Below are 15,929 nucleotides of genomic sequence, written 5' to 3'. Positions count from 1 at the left end.
GCCCTCTGGGAACGATGTAAAACGTGCACATGAACTACGTAGCCAATGTCCACGTTTGGGCCACGGGGTAACACATACGTGCACGATTTGTTGCGTTCCGTGCTAATGTCGGTAACGCAGTTATTGATTTTTCGTTATGTGAGCGAGCGAGACAGTAAATTGGAGTGAGCGAGATGCGAGATAAGAATAACACATGCCAGAATTAAGGGGATCCTAAAGCCGTCCGTAATACCACCAAATTAAGAAAATAATTAAGAAAATGTATTATTAATTTCTTAATTTCCAAATTTGATCTTCTCAAAAAAACTTTATACAAAATTTTTTAATATACATTATTTATTATATATTATTATATATTATTTTATATACACTTTTTGGAACTACTTTTCAACTGTATTTACAATCGATTATTTATTTAAAAACACATACAATTAAGAAAAAAAAAGAATCTATAAAAGGAGCAGCAGTGTTATGATGATATACAATTTAAAATACATATATCGGGCGGCAGTGTGGTCTAGTGGTAGAGCGCGAACAAAACGGTAAGTAAAACTTATTACACATATGCCATTTATTTCAATATCTGATACAATAAACAAAATATATTTGACATAAAATTAATATAATATAAACTATAATGTAACTTTATGTAACATTCTTATATTTTTAATATTGTTACTGGCCCTGAAAAATAATAGTTTTTGTAAAATGATATCTAATAAATGTATTATGTTCTTTTAAAGTAACTTGTTTTCCGTAGTAGTAAAATTTTATTTTAAAAAATTATGTAATTGATTTTTAATTATCATAAATTTGTGATCTTTCGTTACGCCAAATGTTTGTGAAACTTCACAACTATGCAAATCAAAATTATTAAATAATGCAGTCACGTGTGTATTTCTTAATGTTTTCGAAACCATTATATTAAATGCGTTTGAACTACTTAATTTATTGTTTATTCTAAAGAAATTAAAATTTTTTTTCTGCAGCACTTACAATAGTAAACGTATCTATTCGAGTATATCTTAACGATCCACAATTTTTTCTATAAATAAACTTAGATGTTACTCCCTCACATTCATTGAACAATTGATAACACATCTGACATTTTATAGACTTTATAAAATCTTTTTTTCAACGTATTTTGCTATCAGTACAAAATTACCTTTTTCAAAAAAGGTAAAAAAAGGGCGCCAAGTACACGCGTGGTTGTTACCTCGAAAAAAAACCCAAGTGGTAGTATCATTAATTTTATTCAAAAATAAATAAAATCTATTCTAACCTAGGTGGTAGTAGCTTTAATTTTTTTAAACAAAATTATTAAATTACAAAATTGTTACTTTATTTAATCCAAGTGATATCTACTTCGAAAAAGCCTAAATAACAAGTAGTATCTATTAAAAAAAAAAAAAGTGAAATCTTTTAATACTGCGCCAATTACAAAAAGAATATATACCTAAAAAAAAAACCAAGTGATATGTATCTTTGTATTCCGGAGAGTCTTTCTATCAACCCAAGTGGTAATATAATAGTTTTAATTCTCCTTGATAAAATTATAATATTACAAAGAATTATTTTAATCACAAAGAATTAAAGAGGTAACATTATAAAATAAAAATATTTAATTAAAATAAAATAAATAAATTTTTCTTGTAAAAAACTTGGCGCTGCTTTTTTAAGGTTAAACCTTTGCACAAGACTTTCGTATGGCAACGTAGTGTAACGAAACGTGGGTCAACGCACAAGAAACGTATCAGTTACGGCGTTAAGCGTCGTCTACAATGGCAGCAGGAGTATGCAATAAGACGTAAGCAGTAAACTATTCTATTGACCAATCACAGTCGATTATTCTTGAATTGTAAAAATCCCATTAGTCAATAACTTACTGCTTACGTCTTACTGTATACTCCTGCTGCCATTGTAGATGACGCTTTATACGTCAATACGTTTCTTGTGCGTTGATCTACGTTACGTTACCATACGAAAATTTTGTGCGGAGGCTCTAACCGATACGTTTCTTGTGCGTTAATCCACGTTACGTTACGCTACGATATCATACGAGAGTCTTGTGCGGAGGCTCTTATCCAGACAAATTTGCATAGCGCATAAACATAAGAAATTAATTGGTTTATATGTATATGTGCAAAAGGAAATAGACCAATCCATCTCTTTATGCATATGCTTATATGCACCTATGCAAGTTTGTCTAGGTTGACCTTGGACAAAGCAGCGCCAAGTTTTTTACAAGAAAAATTTATTTATTTTATTTTAATTAAATATTTTTATTTTATAATGTTACCTCTTTAATTCTTTGTGATTAAAATAATTCTTTGTAATATTATAATTTTATCAAGGAGAATTAAAACTATTATATTACCACTTGGGTTGATAGAAAGACTCTCAGGAATACAAAGATACATACCACTTGGTTTTTTTTTTAGGTATATATTCTCTTTGTAATTGGCGCAGTATTAAAAGATTTCACTTTTTTTTTTTTTAATAGATACTACTTGTTATTTAGGCTTTTTCGAAGTAGATATCACTTGGATTAAATAAAGTAACAATTTTGTAATTTAATAATTTTGTTTAAAAAAATTAAAGCTACTACCACCTAGGTTAGAATAGATTTTATTTATTTTTGAATAAAATTAATGATACTACCACTTGGGTTTTTTTTCGAGGTAACAACCACGCGTGTACTTGGCGCCCTTTTTTTACCTTTTTTGAAAAAGGTAATTTTGTACTGATATCATGCGTTTTGTAGTGTTACGCATCCTCTTCTAAAAAGGGCATGTCATCCATACGATCTATCGAATCTATCATGACAATCAAACTAGCCGCACAGAACCAGCCGCATTCAGGGGCGAATAGCCTCTGCGGGCCCCGGCGCAAAAAATTTTGCATTTTGCATTTAAATTAATAAAAATTTTACAGATCAGTTATATAAAGAATAAACATAGTCGCGAAATTTATTTCAAGTGCATCTGAGCATGCTGAGTGAAGAAATTTGCGATTTTTCCGCTTTTTTTTATAATAAAATCGCAAATTTCTTCACTCTGCATGCTCAGATGAACTTGAAATAATTTTTTTTTATATTGTTTATTCTTCGTATAACAATCTCCAGCTCATATGGAAGTGGCACAAGACCAGTAAAAATTATTATAGTCAATTTTTTCGCAGTTTTCGTTACGCGTTATAGAGATTTGTGACATATATTGAATTTAATGACTTTTGGTGGTCCTGTGCCACTTCCGTATGAGTTGGAGATTGTTATACAAAGAATAAACAATACGAAAAAATTTATTTCAAGTGCATTTAAGCGTGCTAAGTGAAGAAATTTGCGATTTTTCCGCATTTTTTATTACGCGTTATAGAGATTTGTGACATATATTTAATTTAATAATTTTTGGTGGTCCTGTGTGCCACTTCCGTATGAGTTGGAGATTGTTGTACGAAAAATAAACAATATGAAAAAAATTATTTCAAGTGCGTCTGAGCATGCTGAGTTAAGAAATTTGCGATTTTCCCGCATTTTTTATAATAAAATCGCAAATTTCTTCACTCAGCATGCTCAGACGCACTTGAAATAATTTTTTTCATATTGTTTATTCTTCGTATAACAATCTCCAACTCATACGGAAGTGGCACAGGACCACCAAAAATCATTAAATTCAATATATGTCACAAATCTCTATAACGCGTAACGAAAACTGCGAAAAAATTGACTATAATAATTTTTACTGGTCTTGTGCCACTTCCATATGAGCTGGAGATTGTTATACAAAGAATAAACAATATGAAAAAATTTATTTAAAGTGCATCTGAGCATGCTGAGTAAAGAAATTTTCGATTTTATTAATAAAAATGCGGGAAAATCGCAAATTTCTTCACTCAGCATGCTCAGACGCACTTGAAATAATTTTTTTCATATTGTTTATTTTTCGTATAACAATCTCCAACTCATACGGAAGTGGCACAGGACCTCCAAAAATTGTTAAATTCAATATACGTCACAAATCTCTATAGCGCGTAACGAAAACTGTGAGAAAATTAACTATAATAATTTTTAGTGGTCTTGTGCCACTTTTAAATGAGCTGGGGATTGTTATACGAAGAATAAACAATATGAAAAAATTTATTTAAAGTGCATCTTTCTTTTCTTCGCGTAAACGGGATTTTGTAGTAACTTACGATAATTTACTCGTTTACGCGGAGTAAATTATCGTAAGTTACTACAGAAGTAACACTCGCGTAAACGTAGTACACACACACACACACACACACACACACACACACACACACACACACACACACACACACACACTATCTGTCACTTATACTATGTTTACGCGAGCGTTTTACTTCCGTAGTAACTTATACGATAATTCCTCCACGTAAATGGAGATTCTGTAGCAACTTATGATAATTCATCCCGCGTAAACGAGTAATGCCGGGATTACGATGAATTTAACGTAACGGGACGCGACGGACGCGAAGTAACGTAACGTGAACTTAAGAAATTACGATCCCCGTAACGTGAAGCAGCGTGCATTTCAGAAATGATTTGACAGCTTGGTATGAATAGAAGGTTAAGATTAAGGTTATCTTTAAATTACGGCGATCGTAATTTCTTAAGTTCACGTTACGTTACTTCGCGTCCGTCGCGTCCCGTTACGTTAAATTCATCGTAATCCCGGCATAAATTATCGTAAGTTACTACAGAAGTAACGCTCGCGTAAACATACAGTTTGACAACTTTTACAAGGCAGCATATACGTACGTGTTTGTACGATTTTGTAGATACACCTTTCTTCTTAAAGATCTCTCGGCATCAGCTCTTTACGGTCAATACTTATATATATTTCACTATCTGTCACGACGCGGCAACGGTCACGACTATCACACACTTACACTTATCCTTTTCTAGGTTGTAAAAAACTGTCACGCACTGCGACAGTGCACGAGTGCACTCTCGTGTCAAAAATGGGAAAGTGACACACCAGCCGCCATTTTTGTCCGACGTGGACGTTTCTTAAAAAAAAATTTTCCACATTTGGTCTTTGCATTGCAATATCTTCGCTCGTAGGGCACGTAACGAAAAAAAAAGACTCTTATTTATAAATCAAACCCCAAGCTATCGATCGAACCTACTTAGAAGTTGGTCCGTTCACTCGTTATTGAGATCTCAAAATCTCGGATACTCGCAACTCATGCGTTCGCGTAAAAGAGTCACGGTGCGTCTCGCTTCGCGCGTACTTGGCGCGAGACACTACCGTGTCTCTTGATGTATGTATAATTGCGTGATTATTAGCAAGATTTATATGTAGCAGTGGTATATATATAATCGTCAATTAACATATCATTATTATTTTCATCTTCATTATTTTCATATTCTCTTTCTGTATTCGAACTAGTTGATGTTTTGTGCGATGAAACATTTACGATAGGAATATTATCCAACGGAACACAATTTCTTTGTGTGAAGGATTTAATTTCATTGTGATGCAGAAGGCGTTTATATGAAGCTATAAATTGCTTGATACTGGGATTATTATTATATCCTCCCATTGCTCGAATACATGAAAAGAATAATATATCTCCAAGTTATCTTGTGATAACTTATAAGACAATATAGATATTGCAAATATCTCTTCTCTACGTATTTATACAATAAAAACTGTACATTTTTCATATTATATTAACCCAAGAAAACCGGTTTTTGATGTTGTTTCTATCACTGGAACACGTTTCCCTTTGACTTCTAATGTAATAGATGACAAATACTTAATAGATGTATCAAAAAAAGAAAAAATTTCTTTTATGTTATTCTTAGATAATGGCTTCTTATATATATATATATTTACTGTAATAAAAATTTTTTGAATTAAGACAATCAAAAATATTGTTCATTATTCTACAAAATTGGGCTGTGGCAATACAATCTGTAAAATCTAGATGAACATCTTCATGAAACTGCTTTAAGGCTGCGGCACTACTCTCGCTTAAAATTGGTGCAGCTAGTTTTACGTTTATTTTATTTTTGTACTGTTCATTTTATTTTACCAATGTATATGTTTAGAAGTCAATTTGTTAGCCAAATGAAAGCAAGTAAACGAAATTCTTCTCATTTGTTGTCATCATTTTATAAATACAAATGTTCGACGGTATGTAGTTCCCGTGCACGCACAAAAGTTGATACTCTTTATATTACGAAGAAGCAGCAAAGCCTTTTGCTTTAAATGTCGGCCAAATATTCGTGGCATCTTTAGAATGTTTCGCCACGGTAATAATCATTAGATTCATACCAGTATCTTAAAAATGACTATTCACTCGATCTTCCACTGATAATGTAAAAAGACATATTTTATTACGGTTATTAAAAGCATCGATGTCTTATTTCACCTTTATGTTTTCTATGCAACAATAATATCAAGGTATACTATATACACGGAAAAAAAATGGTTACTTTAATTAAACGTCGACGTCACGGGCTGCCACAAGCATAAGTAGTTAATTCAACTAGACATTATTAGACCAAATATTTAAATTATTAAAACAATTATCTGATGTTTTTTATTCATTAATATTGATGTTGCATCAATCAATTTTATCTCAATAACACTGATGCTGTTGATACAAAAAATGATGCTGTTGAAACATCATTTTTTTTCCGTGTAATAAAAATTGATTATAAATTTTTATAATTTACAGAATAAAATGTGATTTAAATAAAACTTGCACAAATTAAATGTGTTAAGGTAATTGATTTTTTCATAGATAATATTTTTTGTAATATTGTTTGCGCGAGAGAAAATCGTTAGTTTAAAAATTATACAGAATGTAAAAATGACAACGTTATGTACAATATAAATTCGTCATTATTCAAGTTTTGTTTAATTATTTTTACGAAATAAGTTTTTTTTTGTAAATACAATAAAATTTTGGATAATTTAACTATTAAATTACATCAAAAATTGTCATTAGAGTTTTATTCTCATATATAAAACGTAAACATTATTTAATTCCGAATTTGATGCCATCTTGGCGACAATTTGCTATCAAAGTTGTATTCTGTGTTTGCTGGGGTGCGGGTGTTACAAAAATAATATCAAGAGACACGGTCTAGTGTCTCGCGCCAACTTACGCGCAGCGAGATCGCTCCGTGTATCTTTACTCGAGCCCGAGAGTTGCGAGTACCCGAGATTATATAATAACGGATCCTAATAACGGCTAAATCGATTAAGTTCTAAGGAAGCTTAATCGATAGCTTGGGTTCGATTTACATAAGGGGAAAGTGTTTTTATTTTTCCTCTACGTATCTTACGAACGGAGATATTGCGATATGAAGTCCGAAATGTAAATATAAAAATATGTCGTAAATATATCGTACAGATACAAGGTATGTTGAACACACATGGATGTAAGATTTTGGGAAATAAAATTTAGAAAACACACAAACGTACACAAAATAGAGATATTTTCACTGAAACATTTCATGATATTTATACCAACAATTTATATTTGAGAATTATTACGTCGAGGTATCGAGCTAAGATCCTTCTTCAAAAATCAAACGTCACTTAAATTAATGCCGATCTGGGACAGCACACACCCAGAAAGAAGAACGTTAAAATAAAATATATTACGCTGGAAGGGGTCGAACCGCACTTGCACAGTCAACTGTCGCACGCAAGTCCCTCAACAAAACACTTGCTGATGGAAACATCTGTTACTTTATTGTCACATAAAAATCGATCATTTAACTATACATCAAAATGTAAATGGATTCAATCGGCAAACAAAAGTAAGAAAACGCCATTTAGGAAATACAAAAATACTCGAATCAAAAATATTTTCAAGAAGGAATTATACACATTTATCAGCAATATACATTGACAACCGTTACATCGACATTTCAAGTGCAAGTTGTACCATTGCGAAGAAATAACCGTAACTCAAGACAGCACGCACTAGAATGAGGAACGTTACAGTATAACGCGCTGTAATGGAAGGGGTAGAAACGCGCATCTGCGCAGTCCGCTGTCACGCTGTCACGCGCGCAACCCTCTTCACGAAGTATTTCTTTATGGGAAATAAACATCTGTTATTATTATTACGTTGCTGCCGTACTCAAATCAATCGATTGCACCATACACACTTTTCTTTAAAAAAAAGGTGCAAATAGCCAGTAAAAGTTGTTTTATAAGGTACTTTGATCACACGGTGGTATATCGTCATATTTTGTCAGAGAATTTATAAGTATTTACCTATGAGAAATAAACATCTGTTCTATTATCTTATGTCGCTTAATCACCGACTTATTTACAGATAAAATAGTTAAATTGCGCGTGTTCCCATCTCTTGGTAATATTTTGTTACATTTTCGATAAATTATATAATTTACGTTAGAATTTAAGCTAGAGTATGAAAAAAATGGAGCAATACAATATGCAACTGATAAAAGAAGAAAAAATAAGCGAACTGGCCTCTCCGGTGTCACATACATTTGCGTGCTCGTGGAGAAATGATCTGTATCGACTCTTTACATATTAACCTCAATCGGTTTCTATTACTCACAGTTGGTCTGTGGCCTTATCAAAGGTCTAAACTTGTTCAACTCCAGTTCGCATTGCTTTTTAGTGTTTTAGCGACATTTATCCTAGCTCAGGTATGTTAATAATTTTAATTATATAATAACAAGATAAAGAATATAACGATTATTTTTAGCAATCTTTTATTTTGCGTTTTAATATATCAAAATCGTAAGACCGTCACAATATTAAATATATTGATATTGATTTTATAACATGTGTTTGTTATTACATATAAAAAAATTTAATTTATCTAGTTTTGCTTAATATATATTGCAGTTAAATAGCTTTCTCATGTTAAATTATGGTACATTGTAAAACAATTAAAGACTTAAAACCTTTCTCTGGTTGTATAAGAAAATAGATAATAATTTTAATGTAAAATTATATTAAAAAATTTCTTTGCAGTTTGCAACATTTCTGACATCACAATGTACTCCAGATCTCCTCATTAATGTTTTTGCATCTGCATTATTTTACATTTTCTTTGCAATTATATATAGTATATTTAGTAATAACATTGAAGTCGTAAGTAAAACATACTGGATGACAATTTGGAAGTTCGTGAAACTAAATCAATTTCATTTTATGATAAGCAGAAAGCAGAAAATAAATTAAACGCTACAGAAAAAACCAGGTTTTTGTACCAGCATGTAATGTAAAAGAAAAGTCATATATAAACTTGTAAAAATTAATATTATAAAAAAGGGTCAACAATTCAGTTCATATAACATAACTCAATAATCAGTTCGAGATGGTTACTGAACTGACACAATAATTGAAGCGTTCTTTAAAACTTTAAAAATTTACATATGCTATCTAACATTAATAACTGCAACTATGCTTTTAAAGAATCTTGGGGATATTTCTTTCATGAAAGTATCCATGTCAATATTTCCTAAATACACATGTTATATTATTGAGTTATGCAATTAACCAAATTTTTATTTGTTTTGTAGATTTTATTTTTACATGTACATAATAAACAGATATTTTTTTCACGCAATATGCAGATAATAATTATGAAATTCTTCTGTAGTGTAATATGTTTAATTTATTTCATTTTGTTGATTAATTACATAAATATTAGCTATTCAGCTTCAATAATTTCTCGAGTGTCTCGTGCGGTATATATATTATATATATATATTATATTCATATATGTGTGTATTATTTTTGGGAAACAAGTTGTATTGTATAAAAAGATCAATTCTTTAAAAACATTTCCGAAAAATAAGTCTTTTTATAGAATACAAACAAGAAAATTTTTTAAAAATGTGATTAAAAGAAATAGTATGCAATATTGATAGATAAAGTGTTTGCTGGAGCAACTGCAGCATAATTGTAACGAGTTAACTGACGAAAATGAAATCAATATCATAAAACAGTATGCTATCTATGCAAAACGTTACACGATTGCGTTAACATGTAAGACAACTGCTTTAGATTTACTTTGAATTATTATATTTGGAATATAGTATTTAGAAAACTAAACGCGCGGCCAGTTTATAATAAATTTTTTAGCAAAATAATTGACCCTTAAATATTTTTCAGTGGTTGGTATATTTATCATAATTATTTTAATTTTATACCCAATTTGGTCGCGCGTTTTTTACATCTTACTGTCTATAAATGAAACTCACGCACGTATTTCGCCGCTGCTTGTAACGGAATATTTTGTCGATAAAAGATATTTCTACTTGATACTTTTCCATACAAATGCAGCCTTTTTTATTGTGTTAATTGCAATGATAGCGACAGGAACAATGTTCATAGTTTACTCACAACATGCATGTGGAATGTTTCAAATTACCTGGTAAGGGAATAAACATAAAAACAAATAAAAAATTTATCAAATTGGAAAAATAGAAAGGGCACTTAATGATGCCAAAAGAATCATTTGCAGTTATCGTATCGCACGCACAATGACACTCGAAACTCTACGAAAAAACAGCTTGCAAAACGAATATTTGATATACAAAAGATTAATTTGTGCTGTGGATATGCATCGCAAAGCTATGAAGTTAGTAAGCAATTTAATAAGCAATATAAATTATATATATATATAATAATTAGGATATAAAATACGCGCATATAATAATATTTTTATTTGAAGATTTTCTAACTCGACATTATATAGATTTAAAATAATGTTCACCTTTTTGATAATAACCGGTGTAATGTGCGGAAGTCTTAATATTTTTCTGGTAAATACTGCCTTTGTTTTATGATATATATACTTATAAATAATAGTAATTATATTAATTACTGCTAAATTTTCATTCAAACAATTCTAATTAATTGTTATTTTTTTTATAATATTGAATTTATTTTTATGACAATTATTACAATATCCATGTATTTTAGATTTTTCAGATAACATCCTTTAAATCTGATATTGAAGAACTCTTATTACGATTAATAATTATGATGTATCTCTTGACTTACATGTTTGTAGGCAACTATTTTGCGCAAAAAATTATGGATCATAATGATAAGGTTTTTGTCGCCGTGTAAGAAATTATTTTATACGATAAAATTATATTATATATCCGTACAACAAATATGCACACATTCGTTATATGGATCACTGTAATATTAATATATACTCGTAGTTTAAGAAAGGTATGATAAAACTGTTTGTAGACACAGATTTTATTTATATTTTTCAATTATTAATTAATCATCACGCAGGTACAACGTTCAGTGGTACGTAGCTCCGTTGCTAATACAAAAAATGATACTGTTCCTCTTGCAAAGAAGAACCAAGGCGTTCACTATGAATATTGCTGGATTGTTTGTGGCATCATTAGAAGGTGCTGCTACGGTAAGAAATAACCTTTCAAAATAACTAACATATATTTTAGAGAAAAACAGAAAAGTCATGTCTTATTACAGTTGTTGAGTACTGGAATATCGTTTTTTACCGTTCTTCATTCTGTGCGGAATTGACCAAAAAACAAATTAACTAACAGTAAAATAGTGAAGTACTGTTACTAATAGTAGTTTTAATAAAATAGTTCTACTAATAGAGGAAAGACCCCGATTATGAGATACTACATCTATTTTGCGTGATTGCCGGAAGTCTATGGACAGAATTGAAAAATATAGTAGGTCATTTTGAAGTAAATTTAATAAGCTTTAAGATGCTGACATGTAAAATTTAATTTAATTATTGATTTTTTTTGAAAATTATTTTAGTTAATTTTTTAAAATTAAATATGCAACAAAAATTTTAATTAACAAGGGGACCTTCAGGCTAACGGATTTTTGTTTTTTTTTCGTACTTACTGTACTTGAGAGTTATCACTCGGACATCAATTTCCCAAAGTATTAAGGCGCGCTTTTCAAAAAAACTCGAGAAAATCGACTTTGAAGAATTCCGAGGGCGCTATGTACACAGAATTTTAATTTTAATGTAAAATTTATCAAATCTATGCTAATTAATATTTAATCGTTTTCAATTTTGTTTTCAATGAAAAACTTACACTTCTTATTTTGAATATTGGTACAAAAATGAAAAACGTCAGGTAGGAAATAAAATGGTTTTATATTTTTGAAAATTACGAGAAAATACAGCGCAAAAATGATATTAATAAAAATATTGTTTAATTTTTAAAAGTGAATTATATGATATGAAATATATAGTTTAAAATATATTGTATACAGTCGTTTTACACGTCAATATTGCACGAACCAGGATGATATTCATCGTAAAAGCAAGGGAAACAATAAGTTTCACGGCATCTAGCGCACCGTACGAACGCAGATATTTTACAGGCGCAAGGTTTTTTTTAAAATGTCTATTGGAAAACATACTTCATTGACGTTAATGACGTTCATAAAAATGTTTCTGTCATCACAAAGGTTTGAAGCGAATCGCCACGCGTATCGAATCATTTTCTTAAAGATTGGAGAGAACAGCTGGTGATGTACAATAGATTGAATTTTAATGCAATTTTCTCGAGAATTAATTAAAATGCCTGTAAATATGCCTGTAAATATCTGCGTTCGTACGGTGTGCTAGATGCCGTGAAACTTACTGTTTCCCTTGCTTTTACGATGAATTAATATCATCCTGGTTCGTGCAATATTGACGTGTAAAACGACTGTATACAATATTTTAAACTATATATTTCATATCATATAATTCTCTTTTAAAAATTAAACAATATTTTTATTAATATCATTTTTGCGCTGTATTTTCTCGTAATTTTCAAAAATATAAAACCATTTTATTTCCTACCTGACGTTTTTCATTTTTGTACCAATATTCAAAATAAGAAGGTGTAAATATTTCATTGAAAACGAAATTGAAAACGATTAAATATTAATTAACATGGATTTGATTAATTTTACATTAAAATTAAAATTCTGCGTACATAGCGCGCTCGGAATTCTTCAAAGTCGATTTTCTCGAGTTTTTCTGAAAAGCGCGCCTTAATACTTTGGGAAATTGATGTCCGAATGATAACTCTCAAGTACAATAAGTACGAAAAAAAACAAAAATCCGTTAGCCTGAAGGTCCCTTGTAAGATTCAAATTATTACATTTCTTGGTAAATATGCATAAAAAGTCAGCATTCACCGATTTTATCGCCACTTAAATATGTTGTAGGGGGAGGGGGCCTTTCTGTGTAATTCTACGCAAAAAATACCTAAGTGAGAGACGGCATTGGTTTAGAAAAAATAGCAAATTAAAGTTTTACAATTTTATTACTTTTCTTAGGTATTATAAAGTAACATTAGTTCTAAGAGAAGTAATTTATTGATATGTGTGTGTAGATAGTACACGTGTAGGCGGGGAGAGGCTACCGTTTCTCCCCCGCAAGCAGGGATGGATGGGGGTGGACCTTGGTTCGCGTGGAAAGTTTCTCACCCATACAACAATTGGGTTGGGTCAGACCTTCGATTACATTGAAGTTCACCCCACCCACCCCTGCATGCGGGATAGCCACTCCCCCGCCTACATACGTACCGTCTATACACGCACATATCAGTAAATTATTACTTCCCTTAGCACTGACATAAACTGTTATATTTTTTAGTTACATTATTTGTTCTTAACTTTTATATAAACAATGACCGCCGATTAAGATATAAGGAAAATTTATTCAAGATTACGTCCTTGACAACATGTCAAAGTCATTAAAATCGGTGAGGTTGCCCAGTTTCTGTATAATTACCTTTTTTATGTGTGTATTTTTTAACAAATAATTGTAGAGATAATTATTAAAAAGTGTAACAATTATTATAGCTTTTAAACTTGTTAAGATAACTTTTACTCTGTTCATCGCTCTGATACTGTTAAAACTGCTTGAGATGTAGACAACCAATGGATGTCACTTTTATAGCGAATTCGGTTGAACATTTGAATGCGCCAGTGCGCACTAGTGCGACCAACTAAATTCGTTATTAATTACAATTACATGTACAAAGGAAACTATGTGACAAACAATAGTAGAATAATTCGCTATAATTATTATTTGAGTAATCCCTAACAAAAATTCTATAAGGCAAAATTATTTATTAGTTGAATACTTTTGTGTTAAAAGACAAGGGCCATTAATTTATTTTTGCTATTACTTTCTGCTTTACATTTTTTTTCTTTCTTTTATAGATTTTATTTTATCGCTGACTAGATTTTTAGAAAAACAAAGGGCATATGGGTATAAGCATGGTGAAATTGCCCCGGGCGAATATTTATTTGCCACTTCGAGGATATGTAGGTATTGATAAAAGACAATAACAATTAAAGTAATTTAAATTGACCTGACTGGCAATATATATAACGTCTTTCCGATATGAACATTGAAAAACTGTGAGCCAACTTGGTTTGTCGGATTCATACAGCACTTTTTTCAGATCGATATCGAGACATTATTAATTTTGACCATGGTTTTGGTCAGTTGATGTTAATTCTAAATTAAATAGTTTTTAATTTAGAAACATTTACTATTTAATATTTATCCATATGTTAACATATGGAAGATATTTATCAAGGATTCCAAAACCAGCTGAATATCTGAATAAACTATTTGATCACGATCAAACTAATACAGTAATCGAAGAAGACAGTGATGAAGACTGAAAATCAATGTGCAATTGCAATATATGCTTTATTATGTTATTTTTAATTTTATCGACATGTAATTATTTTTGTTGGTATTGATGGAGACAAATGCAAAGTTTCTGATGATATTTTAATAAACACATAGATTAATTAATTAATTAATAGTTAATTATTAAAAAACCGTCATTGTTTGTTTTTTTAAATATTAAAAATTAATAAAGTGATCTAAAAATTATTTTATCGATTTTAGTAAAATAATTTGGATTTTTTCGCACAAATCTATAATATATAGATTGTTATTATAAAATAATGACCAATAAATATCAAAAACCGGAAAATTAATAGTAATAAAATAGTTTTTTTTTTTTTTCCCAGTACGGCGCACCATTTCGAATCAATCGAAAAAAATATATTTTATATAAGAGAGTATAAAGCTTCTAAAAAAAATAATTTCATAATTTTGCTCAAATCATATCATGCTTAAAAAAATAATTTTTGGAAAAAAAAACAATTTTTTTTACTGGATAATGAAACTCTATACGCGCGGTTGTTGCTCTGTCTCAAGAAAGTCTTTATATGTCCCTATAACATATTAAAATTTTATCAAAATCGATCAAGCCGTTCCCAAAAAAATTTTTTTTTATTTTTAAGTATTTTTTGATTTACTCGAAAACCCGTTGAGTTAGACGTCTGATTTTTTAAGGGTTATTGTCTTTTATCAATACCTACATATTCCTCGAAGTGGCAATTAAATATTCGCCCGGGGCAATTTCACCATGCTTATACCCCTATGCCCTTTTTTTTCTACATATTAATTATAATCTAGAAATTTTGATTAAGACCCAAATTATACAATAATTAAAATGAGAGAAACACGTAGAGGCCTCCTAAGACTTAAAGTGTTAAGTCTGCAGTAATTGTAAGATAATTTTCCAAATATTATAAGTACTCCTGTAATTTTGTGCAAAAAATATTTTTTTTTTAATATTACTTATTCCAATAAATATACTTGGAATAACATTTTGATTTTACTTCTATTTTATGGCCATTATATGTATTTAGTATCTTTCTTTGTTTAGCTTTGCATAAAACTGCTTACCCATTATATGAGCAACTGTTTCATAAATATTCATTGATCCGCCAATTTTTGCTTTTTCAGCAACAACTATACTGCTTACAACAGGTCGATCCTGTATAACAAAAACACTTTTAATGTTTTCAAACAGGAAGATATTCGTTGTTGTCACATAAAAATCGATCATTTAA

The 15,929-nt window shown here is 30.2% G+C and overlaps 1 protein-coding gene across 2 annotated transcripts; it reads left to right on the top strand.

Annotated features, from left to right (window-relative positions):
- The first annotated feature begins 7,811 nt into the window (after nucleotides 1-7,811).
- Nucleotides 7,812-11,630, top strand: LOC143899597 (uncharacterized). 2 transcript variants are annotated; one of them, XM_077409983.1, is made up of 9 exons: nucleotides 7,812-8,668; nucleotides 9,000-9,119; nucleotides 9,902-10,019; nucleotides 10,146-10,407; nucleotides 10,498-10,614; nucleotides 10,708-10,798; nucleotides 10,959-11,104; nucleotides 11,286-11,418; nucleotides 11,490-11,630. In XM_077409983.1, exons 1-9 carry the CDS (start codon nucleotides 8,525-8,527, stop codon nucleotides 11,541-11,543), a joined length of 1,185 nt encoding a protein of 394 aa, XP_077266109.1. In that variant the 5' UTR covers nucleotides 7,812-8,524; the 3' UTR covers nucleotides 11,544-11,630. The 2 variants fall into 2 exon arrangements, with proteins under 2 accessions (XP_077266109.1, XP_077266110.1); XM_077409984.1 differs by lacking the exon at nucleotides 10,708-10,798 and having other exon boundaries at nucleotides 10,498-10,618; nucleotides 10,968-11,104.
- The last annotated feature ends 4,299 nt before the right edge of the window (nucleotides 11,631-15,929 follow it).

Source organism: Temnothorax americanus, unplaced genomic scaffold, assembly GCF_048541705.1.
Source record: "Temnothorax americanus isolate GAGA-0224 unplaced genomic scaffold, ASM4854170v1 Scaffold28, whole genome shotgun sequence".
NCBI classification, from domain to species: Eukaryota; Metazoa; Arthropoda; class Insecta; order Hymenoptera; family Formicidae; genus Temnothorax; species Temnothorax americanus.
Note: the sequence above shows the minus strand (reverse complement) of the source record. Positions and strands in the feature narration are given on the sequence as shown.

What these genes read in the sequence shown, in the direction of transcription:
- LOC143899597 (XM_077409983.1), top strand. Translation starts at nt 8,525, where the DNA reads ATGATCTGTATCGACTCTTTACATATTAACCTCAATCGGTTTCTATTA. An exon ending in ATGCATCGCAAAGCTATGAA is followed by an intron (nt 10,615 to 10,707) that starts GTTAGTAAGCAA and finishes TTTTATTTGAAG; the next exon opens with ATTTTCTAACTCGACATTAT. An exon ending in GATAAGGTTTTTGTCGCCGT is followed by an intron (nt 11,105 to 11,285) that starts GTAAGAAATTAT and finishes ATCATCACGCAG; the next exon opens with GTACAACGTTCAGTGGTACG.